The sequence below is a fragment of the Clavelina lepadiformis genome, chromosome 6 (assembly GCF_947623445.1).
Source record: "Clavelina lepadiformis chromosome 6, kaClaLepa1.1, whole genome shotgun sequence".
NCBI lineage: Eukaryota > Metazoa > Chordata > Ascidiacea > Aplousobranchia > Clavelinidae > Clavelina > Clavelina lepadiformis.
In genome coordinates this window covers 5,688,030-5,707,384 of record NC_135245.1, presented here as the reverse complement: position 1 = coordinate 5,707,384, position 19,355 = coordinate 5,688,030, and the positions used below count along the sequence as shown (strand labels likewise).

The following is a 19,355-nucleotide window of genomic DNA, read 5'->3' as shown; positions in this document are numbered from 1 at the left end:
GTTGTTTGAACTTTCTTGAAAAATTAATAAAAATTAACAGTGAAGAACTGGAGTGGAGTCAAGTCTCGTGCGGAATTTCCTATCAACGAAATGCATTGCATGAAGGACGCCATGCAGGGAAAACGATCGCTCTAGTCATTCTAGTGGACTTCAAACACATCATAAGAAAGAATGTATAAGCAGACGAACTGCAGATGTTCGACGGCGTTTCATAAATAGACGTGTGTTAAAAGGCGATGATACCTATGAGATTCTACTACGTCATCGTTAAGCAACCAGGAAGGTCATATTTTACTGAGCACGCTGCTGTCATTTTGTACTGACATACCATGAAGTATTCTAGATTGTTACAAACTGCTGCTCATAACCATAAAGGTTACTACACTTGTGATAGCATTTTGAGGCTAAACTAAATCACTGGTCAGGCAAAGTTAAACTTTACAGAAGCATTACAGATAGCTTTTATTTACTTACAAATCGACTATTTGTTCATGTTATAAATTGCGTAGTTAATCAGCAGGCATAGATCATGAACCTTTTGCTGTAACTGTCCAGACGAAGTAGCTACATCATGGATTTATTCGAATATTCGGAGCCGGTTGAACACGCATCGCTTGTATTAAACGGTTTAAATAATCAGCGTAAAACCAGTCCCAAATTATGTGACTTCGCCATTAGTATCGGAAAGAAGAAGTATCCCTGTCATAGATCTGTTCTTTGTTTGTTTAGTTCCTTCTTTAAAGCAACTATTGAAGGAGATTTTAAAGAAAATGATGAACACTTAGCTAATATTCAAGTGAGTTTTGTGTTGTAGAATGTAGACGATTCGACATTTAAATGAATATACATTAACGCAGTCAGACTTAAATTCAGAAGTGACAGCCGCCTTGGTAATATAAATGTCCCACTGGGAGCAAACAGAGCAAAATGCTCTCTGCAGATTTTCTCTAACTAACGAGTCTGCCTATACAATAGAAATCAAATCAGACGAATAAATAACCTTGGATGATACCGAAGCACAACTCAATCAAAAATATTTTCAATTGCTTTTATGTTGAGATCAGGACGTACCATGCGATGCAATAGAATCGATTCTTGAATACCTTTACACAGGCAAGATCTGTTTGGATCACTCTTGCGTGGAGAGTTTGCTATCAGTTGCTACACGATTGGGATTTGCAAAGGTAAGTCTTTCCACGCAACTTTATCCAGTTCAAAGTCTGGATGAATTACAGAAGTTTTGTATTTTCTTTTAGGTTATAGAACTATGCATCGATTATATACGTCAACAAATTGATCAAACAAATTGCTTGGAAATACTTAAACTGGCGAAGCAAGAGAACTACAATGCCCTAGAGGTAAACAAACGGAGCTGCCAATTAAAGTGCAATATACATGACAACCCACTTTTTGCATATTTTTGGTATCTATGTTTCTGATATAGTTTTTAGAAAACAAGAAATCAATATTTGAAAATAAAAGAGAGAAATAATCACTGCAAACTTAACGAAGGTATCGGCACGCCAGTACTTGTTAAATCATCTGTGCTTGGTTTTTGAATACGAACCGGCGGAGACCAGTATTGAGCTTCGCGAGGTAGAAGAGTTGCTACAAGACGCGGAGGCTCATCAACAGGGCGAGGTGAGCATCAATGATATTTTCACCACCTCAGTTCAAAACGTTTTTATCGAGTTTGTGGGTGTTGAAATTGAAATGAGTAATTCGTTTAATAGAATTTTGACCATAGGTTTTTTTTACAGGAGGAAGTTGTGTTAAGTATTTTGACTTGGCTTAAAAAGGATCTTAAATATAGAAAGGCTTACGCAAAAGATTTACTAAGATACGTGCAGTGGAAGCGTCTTCCTGCTCCTTTTCTTCTCAAAGTTCTCTTGCGTCATCCTCTTCTGGAGGCTGATGTTGACGTTAAAAATCACGTCCTTGATCACGTCCGTAAATCCTATGACGATGGCAAGAGAAATTCTATCAAATTAAAACCACCTCATAATGGCAACGTCATGGTTACTTTAACCGCAGCGGAAGCCAGCGTCCAAAGTAACCAATCCCTTGAAAATCAAACATCATCTTCACCATCGTACCGAAATCATCGACCGCAGAAGGTCCCACACCAAGCTCTACTCTTAGTTGGTGGGTTAAGTCTTGGGGAGGCGGAAAGAGGTGACACTTCTCAACCCAATGTGATGTGTTATCACCCAGTAGAAAGATTCTGGAAGCGATGTGCTGCATGGCCAGAACGGGGTTTGCGTGGATTTTCAGTGTCAAAGTTCAACAACGACGTTATAGTATCAGGTAGGCTTCTCGCTGGATTAGGAACACTTGTGCTTAAAAAAATTACCAGTTGTTTGATTCTCAGGTGGATGTTCAACCACAGTCAACAAACATGTCATTTTAAGGCGAGCTTGGATTTACGAAGTGGCCATAGCACAGTGGCGTCAGTTACCTGACATGGTGAAACCGAGGTGAACCAACCGGTCTTATAATGTTTAATGAACAATGGAAACCAACGTCTTATTGCAAATTTTTAGAGCATTTCATAGCGGCTGCCAGGTAAACAGCCAGTTTTATGCAGTTGGTGGCGCAACTGGAAGTATTTTGTGCGTGGAATTTTACGATCCACATAAATCTGGTTGGACATGGTTGAAAAAGAACGTACCACGGTTTGTAACTGCTTCCTTATAATATTTATTACGAAACTTTTACTATTACAGTAGCTTCTAAATAACTGCCGAGTGACAAGTTGGTGCAGCAAAACTAAGTCATTATTTCAATAGTCTTCTGTCTAAAGGATGATGTACAATTTCACGACAAGCGGCTGCAATTCTAAACTAATCCTGATAGGAAGTGGGCAGTCATCGAGTGTTTTCCTACAATGTTACAATCCTGCAATTGACCAGTGGACAGTTGTGCGTTCTCCCAATGTTCCGAGACACTTGTCAGCGCCAGTGTCCGCTACTTTAGCCGATGAGAGTAAAATTTTTGTGAGTGGAGACAACACCAAAAAGGTAAAAAACTCTTACGCATTCATCTTTTAATCTAACAAGCAAATGATACCATGCGCTCGATCATAATAAAAGATTAATCCATAACGGTTTAACGCAACTCTGTTACTTGTCGATCACTTTTTCTAGTTTATTAACTCTCATGAGCTTAGTTTATTGGGCTATTACGGTTAACATCATATTTCACACACTTAATGGCGTAAAAAATACTATACAAATGCTGGGGCAAATGACCAAAGCCGTATGTGTTATGTGACTTCGCACAGAAACATAACAACGTCCTGAAAACTGCAATTACGTTTCAGTTGTATGCATTCGATCCAAACAAGAACAGTTGGAGCAGAGCTGCTGATATGAACAATTTGCACTCGAATGGGAACTTGGTTCTGCTAGGAAATGAACTCTTCCACACCGGAGGACATTGGGAGGAGGATGGCTACTGGGATGAGATGGAAAGCTACGACATTGCGCAAAACACTTGGAATCCAAGAGGAGCTTTTCCCCATCTTTGGCTCTATCACGGATGCGCGGCGATTTTCATCAACGAGTGAGTGGAATCCTCGGATGCGCTCAATGAAGTGATTAAATATCGGGATAAAGGAAAGCCAACAACTATATTATAGAACTCGTCTCGATGTCGTTACAGCAATGTGGTCAATGGAACTAACTTGAGAACGCAGCTTTTTAAGCGTTCTGTTCTGTTGTTCTATTCTTATGTATATTACAGTTCAAGAGAACAAAAACACGGAACATATCTACTGGTACTCTGGCACACAAAAACGATGTGTGAACAAGTGTTCAAGGGTAGACAAAACTGGTATACGATATCACGCGAGCATGGCCAGGCTTAAGCTTTCTGCAGCTTTCGCCATTTCTTCATGGTTCTGAAAAAAGTTCAAACGCGTTTGTAAAACGTCTAATTTAAACTTGAGTTAACTTGCATGGAAAATGATGGTCTTTCCAAAGCAAAGCTTTCCGTAAAAATTTGATATATTTTTTATAGTACAAAAAACCTCACTCACTTCCTGAATTTCTGCCAAACATTTCCTAGCGGCATTTTGATTTTTCCCATCTACAAATCAACATATTTACCAGACATTATGAGTTAAAGTATCGTCACTTTGACAAAACACTTCAATTTGCCGGTAGTACCTTTCACAAGCGCATGTAAGAGTATAATAGTTGGTTTGTGGGCAATCTGTTTGGTTTCGGCATCGGCGTCTTGCTCAAAAAGACTCGGAATTATAGTTCTGCACACTTTAGCGCACTGAGGTGAGGTCCCGCAAATGACCGGCAAGAAGCAAGCTCCAAATTGCGGAAGATCATTAATTTTGTCACATACTCGGAACTCTGACGCGCTACACAGTAAAACAGATACATTTTGTACAGTATGACATGTAACATAGTTTCGAATTAAATGTTTAAGCATTTCGATTGTCGTATGCGGGTGTTTTCCGATGTTGCAACGTTACCAACGTACCTTGCATGATGTCCAATATCGGCCAATATGGCTGAAATAAATTTCGTAGCTATGGCATCATAAACTTGCTTGGTGAGATTTTCGCAAAATTGAAACAGGATTTGCACACAAGCACGAAGATGGCTTCTGACTTGAGACTTAAATAACTGCAACAAGGACAAAATTTCGTCTGTTACAGATTTTCCAATTCCCAAATCGCTGAGAAATTGCTTACCTCATGGAAACCGTCGGGATTTTTTCGACTGTACATCATCAACGCAATCATAACGTCATCAAATATTTGTAAAAGCGTGTCCTCGTTCTGTAATAAAAATATCAAAACAATTGTTCAAGCGGTAAAATAAAATTGATAACAATGTGGTCCCAATAAACAATAAACAGGAAATATGACTGATTCCTGTTTCATTTTTCAACATTTTTGTATTGAAATCCGTTAAGGTCTAAATTGGTGGCGTTTTGGGCACAACAAAATAACCACATGCTCGCCCAATACAAACATCGAAAGAAGTGGAATCAATTAGACTAACGGTTTTATTACAGCAAAATGCATGTAGTACCAACATTGTACCTCATTTTTATTAAAGCTTTTACTTTCATGTTGGGCTTTTTCATTATTCGACCAGACATAGAGTATGAACCACTCGAATAACTGATGTAAGAGTTCACCTATATGGCCAGCATAATCCACCGTTTTGATACCTACAGTAGTATAGATAAAACATACCTATGTAATTTGCATTCAAAGCGAAAAAAATTATTTGTTGCAACTCACCTGTTTCAGTGAAGGCAGTGAGAAATGAGAGAATGTTTTCTGCGACAGGAATGCCACTTTTAACCAAGTTGATCATTGCCGGAATACCAACGTTAAGACATTCCTTTATCGAAGTCAATTGACTTAAAATATCAGAACGATTCTGGCTTGCAACAATACTTGAGTTTAAAGTAACAGACAGAGATGATGCATTGTGATTCTAAAAACCGAAAAGCAGACTAAGAGCGAAGGGACATAGGTTTTGTACAAGCAGTCTTGCTTTACTGATGTTGTATTTGTACTACAGGCAATAAAAATTAATCATGGTAGTTTATGGGAAATCTACTGCAGAACTTTGCTGAGCTAACCTCCATGAATTGAGCTGATAGTTTCAACTGACCAATCAAGTCAACCTGCAGCATTTCAATTAAACTTTTAAGCTTTTGCAAAGCATAACTTGCTTCAAAAGCAGTTTCGCAAGTTGAGTTGTGGTCATCTCCTGTAAAACATGTAGAGAATGGGTAGTTGATGACACATGACTACAACTTAGAACTGGTGGACAATTTTTTGTTTATAGATATATGCCTAGAAAAAGATATTTACAAATCTACATTTTATAATACAGTATTCATAAAGAAATAAACAATTACACACTGGTAGCAGCATAGTAGATGTGAATCAATAACTTAAACTGCAAATCAAATGCCTGGTATAACATTGAGTTGTCACAATTTTGAAGAGTACATTTTTTCCCTTCAATACAAGACATCAATTCCAACTGCAGGAAAAAAGATCACATTCAGTTTATTCAATTACTGTTGGTAGATAGCTGTACAAAATGATTGTTGTAGAGCTGTAACCAACAGCTTGACTAAAATATAACCATGCAAGCAATTTGTACCCCAAGCGGGTTATACAATACTGAAACATGCCAGTTAAGTTTGCAACTTATATCAGTTTGTGCGAGCTTCGCAAGACTGAGGGATGCCTTAAATGAAGTTAGTGTAACTCTTTTCTAAATATAATAGTAGCAAATTTGTAAATAATTTGCGCAAAATATTCATCAGCTGACCATTCATGACATGTTTAATAAATTGTGAACTTTAGTAAAACAAATTGTTTAACTTTTACTTGGTGACAAGTTGACATGTTTTTGATGACACTGATTGATGTTATGCATGACAGGATGTAATGTTTACTGAGGTTTACCATAATTAGTAATTACCAACATACTTCTGAAAAAGTTGAATCTAGATATTGTAAGAAATTTTTGCATACTTAACCGTGATAATGTAATTTTAGTAGAATTACAAAATAATGACAAAAAATAATATTCAATGAGGTAATCATAGTGCACATAGCACACCAGCATGTTGTAGTAGACCCTCATAAGTAGGGCCAACATTGTAACATTATTGATGGACATAATAACCAACCACAAGAGTATTAAACAGAGAAAATAAATTACCACATAGTTCTGCAAACAAGCTGAAATATTATTAAATGTTTTATTGTAGCCATTGTTGGCCAGAAGGGTCAACATTATCTCGTCGTCATCAAGTAATGTGGCAAGATATCGCAATGCTTGATGTGGTCTTGGTTCTTTCTCTACCACTGTGAACTTCACACTCTTTGATTTCTCCTTTTTCTTTTCAACTCTAGTGCTGACCCTTCGGGTGTTTTTGTTTGACTTGGCCTGGAAAATAAAGAGGTTTAAAAAGCAGAATTTCTACTGAATATTGATTTTGCGTATAATGTTCAGGAAAATATCTACAAACATTTCATGTGATAGTATATTTATTACGGTAGGTAACACACAGTAGCAGATTTCATCAAAGTCAAATGTCACATGCAGACTGAACCTCATTTTCCTTGTTGCCTTTGTCTTGTTGAGTAGCGGGCAATAACCAGTTGTAAATAAGATCAAGTATTTGTTGAGGCCATCTCCATTTAATCAAGCATCGAATTAACATGGAATAATATGCTGAAGAGGAACCATCTGGCAGTGATTCCAGCTTTGGTAAAACCTTGTTGCTATTGCAAAAAAAAGTGTCTAAACAGTATTTTGTAAAAGTTCTACTGTAAAGCTTGTTAACTTGAAGCTGAAGAAAAACATCAAGCTTCTTTGAGTTATCCAAAGTCGGTATAACTGATACAAGCATTTTGTATGGACCTCAAAGTTACTTTTTCATAATAGAAAGTGTTCAGGTAAGCAAAGTTTAGTTATTGGGTTTCCAATATGGTTATAACAACGTACCAGGAATATGATGTTAAAACACCATCCAAAGACGTTGCAAATAGTCATACTTTGCGCTTACCTAAATATTGGCATACTTCCAGGTTCCAAGCAGGAAGACAATTGCATGAGAGCATTTAAGTTTCTTTCATCGTTGAACTTTTTAAAGCAGATATGTATCATGCGCGGTAAATTAATCAGAACACGTTTGGTAAGTTCCCTTGAGTTGTCAGTTGACTTATCCTGCTTTCCGGATTGCCCTTCATTAAAATTAGTTAGTTTATAATAAATTTCATACAGATGGAAATCCAACATAACAAGCAACTTTCTGAGAATAAAACAAACTCACTCTGTGAAACAGATTTCACTTTCTTGCTAAATGCCATCCATAATATACAAATGGTCTCTAACAAACCGGCAATAGCTTCCAGGTTATCTGTTATGGTAGCTGTCTCTGCATTTCCAGTTGACTGTAACAATTTAGTAAATCATCAGTCAGTAAACGTTTTGACACTGATTCCAAAAACGCTAGGTCTTACCTCTTCATCAGTTTCTTCCACATTTTCTTGCAGACTTTTTGCAACGTGGTTGAAAACAAACATGCTAATCATGAAGATGAATTCTCCTGTAAATTTATTGGCTTTTAGTTGCATGTCTTCTACAGCATTTAAAACACAACAGAATTATAAAGAAACAACAAAATTTTATTAACGTTTTTTAATATAAATTCAATTTCATATACTGAATTTAAGTATTTTTACCTGCTTCCATCGCAGTTAACTGGTTTTGTGCATGCAAGTAAAACTTTCGTGCTGCTGTTGGGTTTTCAGCATAAAACTTAACACAACGCTCGACCCAGTTCTAAAAGCATACCATTATATGAGCGTAATGCAGCATTTCTCAAACCATGGATTGCAGCTTGAATAGCCAGGATTTTACTAACGAATCACAAATATGTTCCACTAATAGGCAGGAACAGTTATAAGAATAACAACATTTACGCAGCATTCACTTATTCTTATTTGGGGTTGCAGGTTATTGTGTCACTGTTATGGAGTCGGATTTTGAGGTTTGAATGGCGTAATGCATTATTCCAGCCATAACAATAGTTCTAATTACACAGAGAAATGCTAGTAGAGCATTGAAAATAACCTGGACAGGCTGGTTAGATGGTAAATAGGAACTTGACAGTATGCTGACAAGTTTACTTGTCCCAGTCTTGTTTTCCACCTCCAGTTGTGCCAAGATATTTTTGATGGGACAAACATCCCAGAACTGGTAAAAATATAATAGCACTAGAACAGTTCAACCTGAAACTATGATAGTATAGTGTACAATTATAAATATTCCAACGTGTGTCTTATAATCAACTATATCAGAATCGATTGTTCAAAAATGCGTAGCAAAGGTCATGTAAGTTTACAAATTTAGATATGATGCATGTAACAGCCTAAATGGTTCGCTTGAATATTCATGAAACATACAATCGCTATCATACGCACCAGTATGGTAGTAGTTTGCTTTATGGCAATTAATACATTCGCCATTTCTACTCTGACTTTTTCACTTGTGTCATGAAGACATGGACCAATAACAGGAAGTAACCTTTGAAGTAGTGGGTGGCTGCATGGGTTGCCGAGTAAAATAACGGTGCCCTAAAACCCGTGCATTTGTTCAAAAATTTTAAAGAATGTTGAATGAATGCAAAAGTTGAAAAAAACAACGTTTGTTAAACTAGGTTTTTATCATACAAAAACCATGATTACTTAACAAGTACAAGCACTTTCATTACTGATGACGTTCACTTTGAATAGTCTGTGAGGGGATATAATTATGAAGCTTGTTCGAAAAAGAATTACAGCAATTGCAGTCTATCTTATAATTATATCTCACCTTACAAACAGCAACTCGGACATGTATGGAAGAACAATCAAACGCAAGATTTGTGTAAAGATTTCGAGCCAGTACTGCAATGACTTGTGCAGGAATAACATCCCAATACAAGTTCAACACTTTACAAATCCCAAAAACGGCTGTATCAGAAAGCATAAAATTAACAAACAAGACGAATAGCTAGTTTAATCAGTTAGCATTAATAACTATAGCAAATATGTATATACCAATGGTCCTAATTTGTGGATGGGTATCCATAAGCAGTTCTTCAAATGTTGAAAACTGACGCTGCAGCAATTCATCTCTATCCTGTCCAAGAGCATCAGATGGTTCTCGAAGTGGAAATGCATCAAATAGAAGATTTGCAGCATTTGACCGAACCATTGCATTTACTGCCTACATATACATGCAAATTGTATTCACTAAGAAAGGCATTTACTGGTTCAATATGAGAAAGAAATACTGTGTGGCTATTTTAATACCTTTAATGATCTCCAAATGATTGGAGCATACAACCTAGTCACCATATGAGAAACTTGTAAAACACCCTTGTGACAGACAATGGCATTCAGCATGGAGCGATAAGCCACAAAGATAGTAGCAGATTCTCCTTCATGATGGGCATGGATCGCCCTAAAATTCAATTCACGAAGTTGAAAGGATGAATTGAATTCGTTGAAGTCAAACTAAGACTAAACAGAATCTTAAGGCCTATTAAATCGGTTAAGCATAACTATAGTCAAGTGCACTCAAAAGATCTAAAACAAGATTATGTGCCTCAAAATGAAAACCTTTGGTTTCATTGTTTGTATAAAAGCTTAGATATATGTATATATAGCTTATATAGTATAAAATGTGTTAATATCTGAACAGGCATTTCCAAAATGCATCAATTAGAAATGGAATGATACAAACCCGAACATATTCGACAAATATCGCTCAGGTGAAAGATTTATGCAAGCACCAATATGGGCGAACCTTATACAACATTACCTATAAATTTATCCACTTTGGTGAGAAATGGTGACTCAGTTTGGTGGGAAGGCTTAAATGGGGACAACACTCCTTACAATAAAGGCAACTTACAAAACAAGTTGCCGCCATCATCATTTAAAAATCATTTTTTTGAAACAAAGTAAATTGTTTAGCGATTGCATCATATTATATAATAGAAATTCAGCAACTTTTGGATGAAATCTTTTTGTCTGTTGCCGATATGCATACATTCGGGATTCCAACTACAAGATGTTTATGTTTGTATAAAGGTAAATGATTTTCCTCGATGCACATCTTTCATATCAACAATAACTATTAAGTCTATAGCTGTAAATCATGTGATTCTTACTTGAACATGACGTCTTGAATACAAAAGTCTTCAACTTTATCCTTAAACTCTTCTTCAGCAAGATTCCACGCAAGGTAATAAATATTACCATATGCTTCAAAATGCTTGCTTTTAGATGGGCTGGTTACATTGCAAACGATATTTCTGTGGACAGCTTTCATCAGATCCTGCTCAAGCATAAAACTATATAAATATAACTGCAGATAGATCACAAAATGACAGCCAGAGCAATCTGTAAGATGGATTATAATAAACTATCTGTGATTAACAAAGCATGTTAACATTTACCTCATGAAGCAGCATGACATGAGCCAAAAACTTTCTTCCATTCATTGCCTTCAAGAAAGCAGGATGCACAAAACTTGCTACTAATAGCTGCTTTAGTTCCTGGCAAATAAAGCGTAAATATTTTACTGACACTAACTGTCTGGGAATTATAAGGTCCGACAAATTAAAATTGGTATATGACTTCTAGCTTGACACTTTTTTAAATATTTTTTTGAAAGCTTAAAAACCTGAACATATTCAATGTCCTGATTAGCATTTATGGCAATTCCATCCGAAAAGTCAAATTGTGTGAGTGCTTTTTGTATTTTGAATATTTCATTTAGCTTAGTGGAGGATGTTGAAACTCCCTGTCAAATATAAAGTATCCCGCTCTATTATGTATAAGCCATAGGGTATACATATATACACATTCTGTTATATTAACAATTTTTTAGATTATACTCAGGTTCTAATTGTTCTTACAGTATACACAAAGTAAAATAGTCGAAACCAGTTCAAAGATTGCCAAACAATACATGCCTTGGCTGATAGACCAGCACCCAAAACATCATTCAACAGATAAATGAGAACATTGAGAACTACTTCTTCCTTGTTTATCAGATTTCTTTCCCACCATTCAATACATACCGTGCAAATATTTTTTGCCAGTCTTGAAGAATGATTACCAAAATCCAAGATTGAGCCTGATTGTAAGAAGTAAATATCAATCAAGATTTGCCTATATCCATTTCATTATATTCAAATTTTTATACTTTACCTACTGGCAAAGACAGAATTGTTGCTCCATTCTTTGTTTTAAACATACTTTTTATACATATATGAATACACAATTTATTTTCTAAGACATACAAATATATATATGTATAAATATATTTTTAAATATTTTATTGAAAACATACAAACCATGTAATATGAGTACAACACTCAATAAACCAACAGGGACCGTTGAAATCTCACATCTGAGTGCAGCAAGTGCCAAGAAAGAAATATTTTCAAAAAATGCAATCACAGCTGAAAACGTTTCATTTTTCTGTTAGAAAGAAATTGTGAAATAGAAAGATAGAATTTATAAAATGCCAAACAACAATAAATCAATGCAGACATGCATAAAAATATAAAAAATTGGATGGTTAAAGGTATTTGTGATTGATGATAACTTAGCCGTATTATATGGCATTGTACTCCTTTTATAGTTTCTACAAAATATAACATGCAAATTATTTTAAAATAAAACACTATAAAAACAAACCAGAGTGGTCTCGTTTATTACACATTTTAAACCTTAAACAAGATTCAAGCAAATAAACAAAAGTTTTTTGTTTGCCTGCAGTTTATTGCCATCTTCATCAGAAACACAGTTGGCAAATTCTTGCAAACAGTCAACACAGATGTTTTGAACATTTTCCCATAGCTGCTCGTGCTCTTGTAAATTGATTTCCTAATAAGAACATCATACACATAACGAAATATACCAAAAACACAAATCATAATAGGTATGGGCCAGACTGGTTATCATGGTAGTTTTCAATGAAAACTCAGGTAGGCTATGCAAGAACAGTAAATTTGGCAAAACGATTGATAGCATGCTCTGAAATCTAATTTTTTATATTTTCTTATTAGAAATTAGTGTTCATACTTAAAAAAATTTGCTCATTTGGGCAAGCAAAACTTTTTGTCGTTGTGCGCACGATTTCTCCTTGAAGTTGACCAAAGTCAATGTGAAACATATTTACTAGGTGAGCCTATATACACATACCTGAAGGCATTCAGAGAGACAAGTCGTCAACTTGTTTATTTTAACTTTCTTTTTTCCTTGGGTAACTACGATTGATTCATCAAAGTCAATCTTCAGTAAAGTGAAAAACTGTTTCATGGATTCACAACCATTCTCGGCAGCGTGAAGCAAGCTCTCTCGAGGTCGCATTTTCAGTAAATCGTTAAACACAATAAAAAATGCAAATCACGAATCTTCTACGCACGAAAGCTTGATGGGCAAAACATGGTAGGCTTCAGATCTGTGTTCATAGACAATTTTACAGTCACCTGAATCATGCACCAAGCAGTTCCAACGATCTGCTCCTACAGTCCTACAGGGCTGCTTGCTTGTTATGAAAAAATTGGCGCCACTTGGATTCACTTGAAAACAGAAGAAATCTAAAATGAACACGTTTGCAACAACAGTTCCGAATAGATTGGATTAACAGGTTTAAAAACTAATTCATGATTTTAAATAAACTTGTAAAGGTAGCAAGTAAAACTAAATAATATTATTGTTTGTATTTAATTTAAAACTAAACCATATGTATGGCATTTCCTTTCTTTATTTTATTAGCTTTGTTGTTTGTTCGGGTATTTCCCTTTAGTTAAACATCTTCACAGTTTGCCAAGTTTGCAAAAGCTTGCACTTGCTAACTCCAGCAGTTGCGGAAATGCAGAAATCGCATGGTATGACAAATTGAAGCCATTTTGTTTACATACTGTAATGTGGAAGTTCACCCTGCTCCTGTTTTCTGCATTGTATCGTTGTATTCCGTGGTGTGAAAGTATCCAGAAGGAACAAGTGATGAACTTAAGTTAGAGGCTAAGTAAAATAGGGTCCACAACCGCGCAGGATGCCTTTGTATGCTTGAACCCAGCTACTTAAATTGTGACGTCATCCGGCTGCGCACTTGTATACTAGGCCCTTTAATAGCCATACAGTTGCAGAACCTGCTGTAATGCTGGATCATTGATCTTGAATGTCTCACAATAAACCTTAGTCTCGTTGGTATGGCACCATGCATTGAAGGTTTACGTATTAGCGATCGAAGCTATTTAGTTTGCTACGGTACGAGTGTTCAATATGATATGGTATGTTTACTGTTATAGGTGTCTGTTGTCTGTATGTGTTTAATGCTGTGCGAGTTATTATCCATAGGACCATAGTGGAGTCATGAAGTGTCTGCTGATTCTTTTATGCGTGTTAAGCTTTTCAATTGATATTTAAATTTGCATAAAATCTGGTTATCGAAAACCACGATACTCTCCAGTCCAGGTTATTGTGATGTCACAATAGGTTGTTATTGTCAGTTTTTTCTTAATGTTTAAATTTACTACGCCTGCTATGCAATATTTGAGAGTTTATTATGCAAACATTCAGTCTAGGCAGCCATGCTGTATCATTTATATATTAGGTTGTTTTGTCAAGCTTTACTTTTTCCTTGTGTGTATAATGTGGTCTGATATACTTTATCTTATAATTTTGTGAAGTTATGTAACTAATAATTACTAAGCATAATTGCAAAATGTAGTTAATGTGAATACATTTATGCCGACAAGAATATAATAAATCTAACTATTTGTTTTTGTTCAAGTTGAAGACCACAGTGTTCAACATCTAGATTCCATTTCCCTCATGTTTTGACAGGATATATGTGTGTTTTATTTCATCCTCATGTTTTACAATTTGTTTTATGTCATATAGTTGTTCTCATGCCAAAGTTTTACTTTATTATGGCAGGTCATAGCTGCTTGAACTCATTCTCTTAAAATGTCTCAAACTAAGGTTGATATTAGAAAATTTGGTGCAACAAAAGATGGATATGAAGTTAAACTTTATACTTTATCCTCAAATCATGTGGAAGTGGGCATAATTAGTTATGGTGCTGCAATAAGTTTCCTTAATGTTCCTGATAAAGATGGATGCAAGGACGACATTGTTACTGGCTTTGACACATTGGAAGGTTGGTTTTTAGATATTCATATCAGCATGTTTTTTTTGTTTATGGATCAGTTGTTATTTTCTCTGACTTGATTTTTATCTGCGTTACAACAGCTTAGCATAAGTTATTTATGTCATCACAAATACAATTTATGAATTTGTTTTCCGCAGATTACTGTGACAAAAGAACATATTTTGGCTGTATTGTTGGGAGGGTTGCCAATAGAATTGCCAAAGGAAAGTATACGATTGATGGAAAATCATATGCACTTCCCATAAATAATGGACCGAATACTCTCCATGGAGGCTTAGAAGGTTTTGACAAGGTGGCCATATATAGCCCAAATGTGCATATAGTTTTTATCAAAAAGTATTTTTTTTATGTTAATAGTGAACATACCAGTATATGACTTTGGTAATTTATCTGTAATATCTTCATTCTAGAAAATTTGGGAAGCTGAAACTAGCGGAGAATCTGTGATATTCAGGTTAAAAATATTGAACTTTGAAAGCCTTAAAATATGTTAATGGTTTTCCATTATGATTGTTGGCACTCAACACTCCAAACATAATCAATACAAAATATCATCATGACACTTTTAAATTTAAGCATCCTGTTTTGAATTTGCAAGGTCTGTGCTGAGAATGATATCGTGACAATTCTTTGCAATGCCAGTAAGTTCATATAACATTGTTTCATTTCATAGTTTAACTAGCCCTGATGGAGATGAAGGACATCCCGGAGAAATGAGTGTGTCAGTCAGCTACACTTTGCAGGAAAATATTTTGTCCATAAAGTATCATGCCACAACAACCAAGCATACTCCAATTAACCTTACCAATCATTCCTTTTTCAATCTAGGAGGACATGTAAGTTTTTAAGTACTGTAGATTCCACTTATTACGACCAGTTTGGGACCAGATCTTTTTGATCATAATATCCGAATGGTCACAAAACACACGAAAATCGATGTAATTACAAACAAAGTTATATAAAACACCCAATTTATCATTTATTTTACTAACATTAAAGTGCACATCTGTAAGTGAATTGCAAATACTGTATTTTCTTGATTAAAAGCTGTCTTTGAATAGAAGCTGTAACGAATGATGCTAAAGTATTACTCTATTGAAAGTCGCTCACACACATGCTCACGCTTCTGCCATAGATCCGATCGTCTGTTGATCTGATTAAAAAATACAAGCCGCCAATCACTGTTATGTTGTTTAATTGACACAAAAAAATCTAGAAAAAAATCTGAAAAAGTGGTCATAATATCCAAGGACTGGTCTCAGTAATCGGAGAATTTTATATGGCAAAATTTGGGACTGTATCAAAATGATCATACAAAGCGAGTGGTCGTAATATCCGTGATCATATGAAGCAGATTCTATTGTATAACACAGTGCTTCTCAACCCCTGGGTCGCGACCTAAAAGTGGGTCGCCATTTGGTTGGTTTGGGTCGCCGTCTGCCAAACTAGTTCACAAAGCCGTTCGATAACTGAGTAACTTATTCTATTCATTGTATATTGACTGTTTGTTGACGTCATAGTGCATTGTTGCGTAAACACAATTGAAGAAGCATGGTGATGATTATTTGCTGTGAGACTTTAGATTAGCTACGTGCGAGTCTAGGCTAAATATTTGTAAATACCCAATTTTTGGGTAAAAAAATGGGTTGCCTCAAGCATCGCTATTAATTTACGTTTAATATTTGGGTCGTCGCAAAAAAAGGTTGAGAAGCACTGGTATAACATATTGTCACTGTAACACTGTTCTCTTATTTTGCTTTTGTATGCATTTAGAAAACGTGGGATACTGACTTATCAAACCATGAAATTTCAATTCCTGCCGATAGCTATTTGCCAGCTGATAACGACTGTCTTGTGACAGGTACAGTTTTACATGTCTATATAAAGATTACTCACAGGACACAAGAGTATAGCTTCCATGTTATCTAGGCTTTAAAAGCTCATGTATGCTAGGTAATTTAGCAGTTGAAGCACCAGGCTTGGAAGCTTTTGCAAAGGTGAATGTCCTTGTTTGAACCTCATTGTAGTAATATGCCTGGGCTAAGTGTTAATTATAATTTCTGTTTAAGTGGTTTTGTTGCACAGTGCCAAATTTGGGAAAGGTACAAAACTATAAATCAAACAATGTCACCAAAATGCATCGGAAAGATACGATACATGTAGAATTGTAGATAAACTTGGTAACTGGGGCCTGAGCAGGTCGGATTTTTCATCAACTCTCAGTTGTGCAAAAGCTTTGTTTGGCTAAAGATAACAGTTTCAATACTGTATCATACAACTCTAACTTACAGAAGGTTTATGGAAGCTAAATGGTGTTTAGGGCCATAAAGTGATTAGAGAGCATATGATTATTTGTGTCATTATCATTGCGGCATCCATGGTGGACTTATCTTTGCGTATACTTTGCAGGGGAGGTAAGGCCAGTTGATGGTACAGTTTTTGATTTGAGGAATCCAGTGACTCTGACTGAAGATTTATTGAGTAAAACTGGTGTAGGCTTCGATCATAACTTTTGTTTGCAAAGAAATAACAAGCGGAATCTTCATGCGAAGTATGAACTTAGAGCCACATGTACTAATTACTGTGGAAGCTAATTAAGTCTATTCTGCTTAACTAGATTTTCATACAGATCAAACACAGTAAATGATTTTATTAAAATACCTCCGTAGAAAAATCTTTAAATTAAAGCGCATCCACTGTGTTCAAGGACACATTTTACCAGATGTATAGTTTCACAAGCTTCACAGTAGTTTAAAATCTTTTACTTTAAAAGAGTGAAACATATGCCAAGTGGAAGAATTCTCATTGTTGAATCAACACAACCTGGGTGCCAGCTGTACACTGGAAATTTCCTCAGTGGAATATCAGGGAAGCATGGTGCTTCATACACAAAGCACTCAGCCTTTTGCTTGGAAAGCCAAAACTGGCCTGATGCTATCAACAATGTAAGTAAGACGTAAATAAGGTTATGAGACTATCTAGTTCTTATAAAGCCATAAGATTGAAAATTTTAACGTAGAAACAGAAACTAAGCTGTTAAAGTTTGGCAATATTTAGGCCTTTAAATACTGATTACAACTTGCCATAACAGAGCTTTTTTCAGCCTGGATCCTTCCCAGATAGTGTACTGCTACCTAACAAAGAGTATAGTCATTCAACTTGGTGGACATTTGACACTGCGTAACTTACTACCAGTCCACCCGAAGATTATCTCAAATTATGTTGTATTTTTCAATTATGAGATTATTTAATCCCCTAATGATCACTGCTATCCGTTTTTTATTGGTGTTTGTGATATTGCAAGCAGGTGCTGTTTCTGTCTGGTGTTTCAACATTTTAGTTTTTATAAACATGAAAGATTTAAGCGATGCCTGCAAAACTGTTTTAAAATGGTGTTCCAACAATCACTTTATCATATTATATCATTTAGTTTTAGTAATTGACTGTGTGTATTTAAAAATAAATTGCAATCAGGATATGAAGCAATTGGCGTAGTGACTAATGACATATATTAAGTTAGGGGTACAAAACTCCAAAATACTGGAAAATATTCATTAAAACCAAGCATGGTTTCAAGAAAATCAAGGTGAAACATTTTTTACTTATACCCATGCCCACCTTTACTTAGTAGTTCAATTGGAGTCTTACACACAAACAGTTTTCATACAGTGGTTAATGGTTATTTAACTAGTACCAGTATTTGTGTTCATCAATCTCAATCTTTTTTAATTTATATTGTATCTATTGCACACTAGTTGACAACAAATCTAAAACATTGTCAATCGTTACATCATTCTTAGCAATAAAGGTTCAATCGTTTAAACTAAAGTTTGTGAAACTGATTATCATAATCCAGTTCTCAATCATTCAAAGATTGGTGATATTTAATAAAAATTACCAATCCCAGGATCTTTTTACTTATTTTATATCAGTTAATTTTCATTGATAGAAGATACTGTAAATTTTTCTACGCTTGCTAATTTATGTGATATGATACTGTTTTATATATGCAACTAGGGAAGTTTGTATCTAAATGCTTTGATATTTCAATTTATGAACGGTTTCAAATTTGGAGAAAGGCTCAAAAAACTTAAACAACAACAAAGGCATTTAAAAGAAAATGGAAATAGACAAGTTTCCTTACTAAGGCTGGGATGGTAAGAAATTAATGCAAAGTTTCCGTTTGGGGATAAATGCCCTAACACCATACAATCATAGAATAATTAGTTTCCAATAGAGTTTATGGAATCTGATATTTCAAATATGCATACGGGTGATCATCAAACAAACCTATACATATCAAACACCGCCACAACCAACATGAGGCTGCTATGTATAGCCAAGTTTGACTTTAGCAACGCTAAGACGTTTCGATATTGAATAATTAGTAAATAAATATTTTGTTTTGAATAAGTAAATACATGATTTAATTTACATTTTGAAGTGGACATGTCTATAGTATAGCATTATAAAAATTTTAGTTCGGGTTTTCTGCACAGCTCAGAAACTTGAAATTTATGCCATTTTTTGGGAAAACAATTGTCTTAAAGGTCAATCTGAATGTTAATTTTCAACAACCAAGTAAAATTAAAAATAGCATGTACAGTAGTA

At 35.3% G+C, this 19,355-nt stretch overlaps 3 protein-coding genes across 5 annotated transcripts; 2 read left to right on the top strand and 1 right to left on the bottom strand.

Annotated features, from left to right (window-relative positions):
- Positions 1 to 485: 485 nt before the first annotated feature.
- Positions 486 to 3,578, top strand: LOC143462620 (kelch-like protein 30). Its single transcript, XM_076960846.1, has 9 exons — positions 486 to 796; positions 1,065 to 1,184; positions 1,257 to 1,358; positions 1,513 to 1,641; positions 1,761 to 2,307; positions 2,372 to 2,477; positions 2,544 to 2,675; positions 2,804 to 3,020; positions 3,323 to 3,578. Exons 1-9 carry the CDS (start codon positions 572 to 574, stop codon positions 3,566 to 3,568), a joined length of 1,824 nt encoding a protein of 607 aa, XP_076816961.1. The 5' UTR covers positions 486 to 571; the 3' UTR covers positions 3,569 to 3,578.
- Positions 3,156 to 13,113, bottom strand: LOC143462619 (condensin-2 complex subunit G2-like). Of its 2 annotated transcripts, XM_076960844.1 has the most exons (27): positions 12,767 to 13,113; positions 12,335 to 12,448; positions 11,914 to 12,040; positions 11,526 to 11,693; positions 11,238 to 11,353; positions 11,011 to 11,109; positions 10,723 to 10,889; positions 9,860 to 10,010; positions 9,605 to 9,773; positions 9,378 to 9,517; positions 8,987 to 9,139; positions 8,637 to 8,759; positions 8,246 to 8,345; positions 8,024 to 8,109; positions 7,834 to 7,954; positions 7,567 to 7,744; positions 7,111 to 7,282; positions 6,717 to 6,944; positions 5,903 to 6,026; positions 5,617 to 5,747; positions 5,270 to 5,468; positions 5,066 to 5,196; positions 4,712 to 4,798; positions 4,498 to 4,643; positions 4,170 to 4,375; positions 4,040 to 4,089; positions 3,156 to 3,901 (listed from the first exon to the last, which is right to left on the bottom strand). In XM_076960844.1, the coding sequence occupies exons 1-27, from the start codon at positions 12,932 to 12,934 to the stop codon at positions 3,845 to 3,847; spliced, it is 3,711 nt and encodes a 1,236-aa protein (XP_076816959.1). In that variant the 5' UTR covers positions 12,935 to 13,113; the 3' UTR covers positions 3,156 to 3,844. The 2 variants fall into 2 exon arrangements, with proteins under 2 accessions (XP_076816959.1, XP_076816960.1); XM_076960845.1 differs by lacking the exons at positions 8,637 to 8,759; positions 8,987 to 9,139.
- A 312-nt stretch (positions 13,114 to 13,425) lies between these two features.
- Positions 13,426 to 18,226, top strand: LOC143463174 (galactose mutarotase-like). Of its 2 annotated transcripts, none has more exons than XM_076961576.1 (8): positions 13,426 to 14,732; positions 14,882 to 15,036; positions 15,155 to 15,198; positions 15,418 to 15,580; positions 16,518 to 16,605; positions 17,154 to 17,295; positions 17,518 to 17,689; positions 17,836 to 18,226. In XM_076961576.1, the coding sequence occupies exons 1-8, from the start codon at positions 14,540 to 14,542 to the stop codon at positions 17,926 to 17,928; spliced, it is 1,050 nt and encodes a 349-aa protein (XP_076817691.1). In that variant the 5' UTR covers positions 13,426 to 14,539; the 3' UTR covers positions 17,929 to 18,226. The 2 variants fall into 2 exon arrangements, with proteins under 2 accessions (XP_076817691.1, XP_076817692.1); XM_076961577.1 differs by having other exon boundaries at positions 14,489 to 14,732; positions 17,848 to 18,226.
- Positions 18,227 to 19,355: the final 1,129 nt, after the last annotated feature.

Excerpts from the sequence above, each read along its gene's own strand:
- LOC143462620 (XM_076960846.1), top strand. The coding sequence starts at position 572 with ATGGATTTATTCGAATATTCGGAGCCGGTTGAACACGCATCGCTTGTA. Across the intron at positions 1,185-1,256 it reads CACGATTGGGATTTGCAAAG|GTTATAGAACTATGCATCGA; the intron begins GTAAGTCTTTCC and ends ATTTTCTTTTAG. Across the intron at positions 1,359-1,512 it reads AGAACTACAATGCCCTAGAG|GTATCGGCACGCCAGTACTT; the intron begins GTAAACAAACGG and ends AACTTAACGAAG.
- LOC143462619 (XM_076960844.1), bottom strand. The coding sequence starts at position 12,934 with ATGCGACCTCGAGAGAGCTTGCTTCACGCTGCCGAGAATGGTTGTGAA. Across the intron at positions 10,011-10,722 it reads ATTCAAGACGTCATGTTCAA|GGCGATCCATGCCCATCATG; the intron begins GTAAGAATCACA and ends ATTGAATTTTAG. Across the intron at positions 4,644-4,711 it reads ATCCCGACGGTTTCCATGAG|TTATTTAAGTCTCAAGTCAG; the intron begins GTAAGCAATTTC and ends TCCTTGTTGCAG.
- LOC143463174 (XM_076961576.1), top strand. The coding sequence starts at position 14,540 with ATGTCTCAAACTAAGGTTGATATTAGAAAATTTGGTGCAACAAAAGAT. Across the intron at positions 14,733-14,881 it reads TGGCTTTGACACATTGGAAG|ATTACTGTGACAAAAGAACA; the intron begins GTTGGTTTTTAG and ends TGTTTTCCGCAG. Across the intron at positions 15,199-15,417 it reads GGAGAATCTGTGATATTCAG|TTTAACTAGCCCTGATGGAG; the intron begins GTTAAAAATATT and ends TTCATTTCATAG.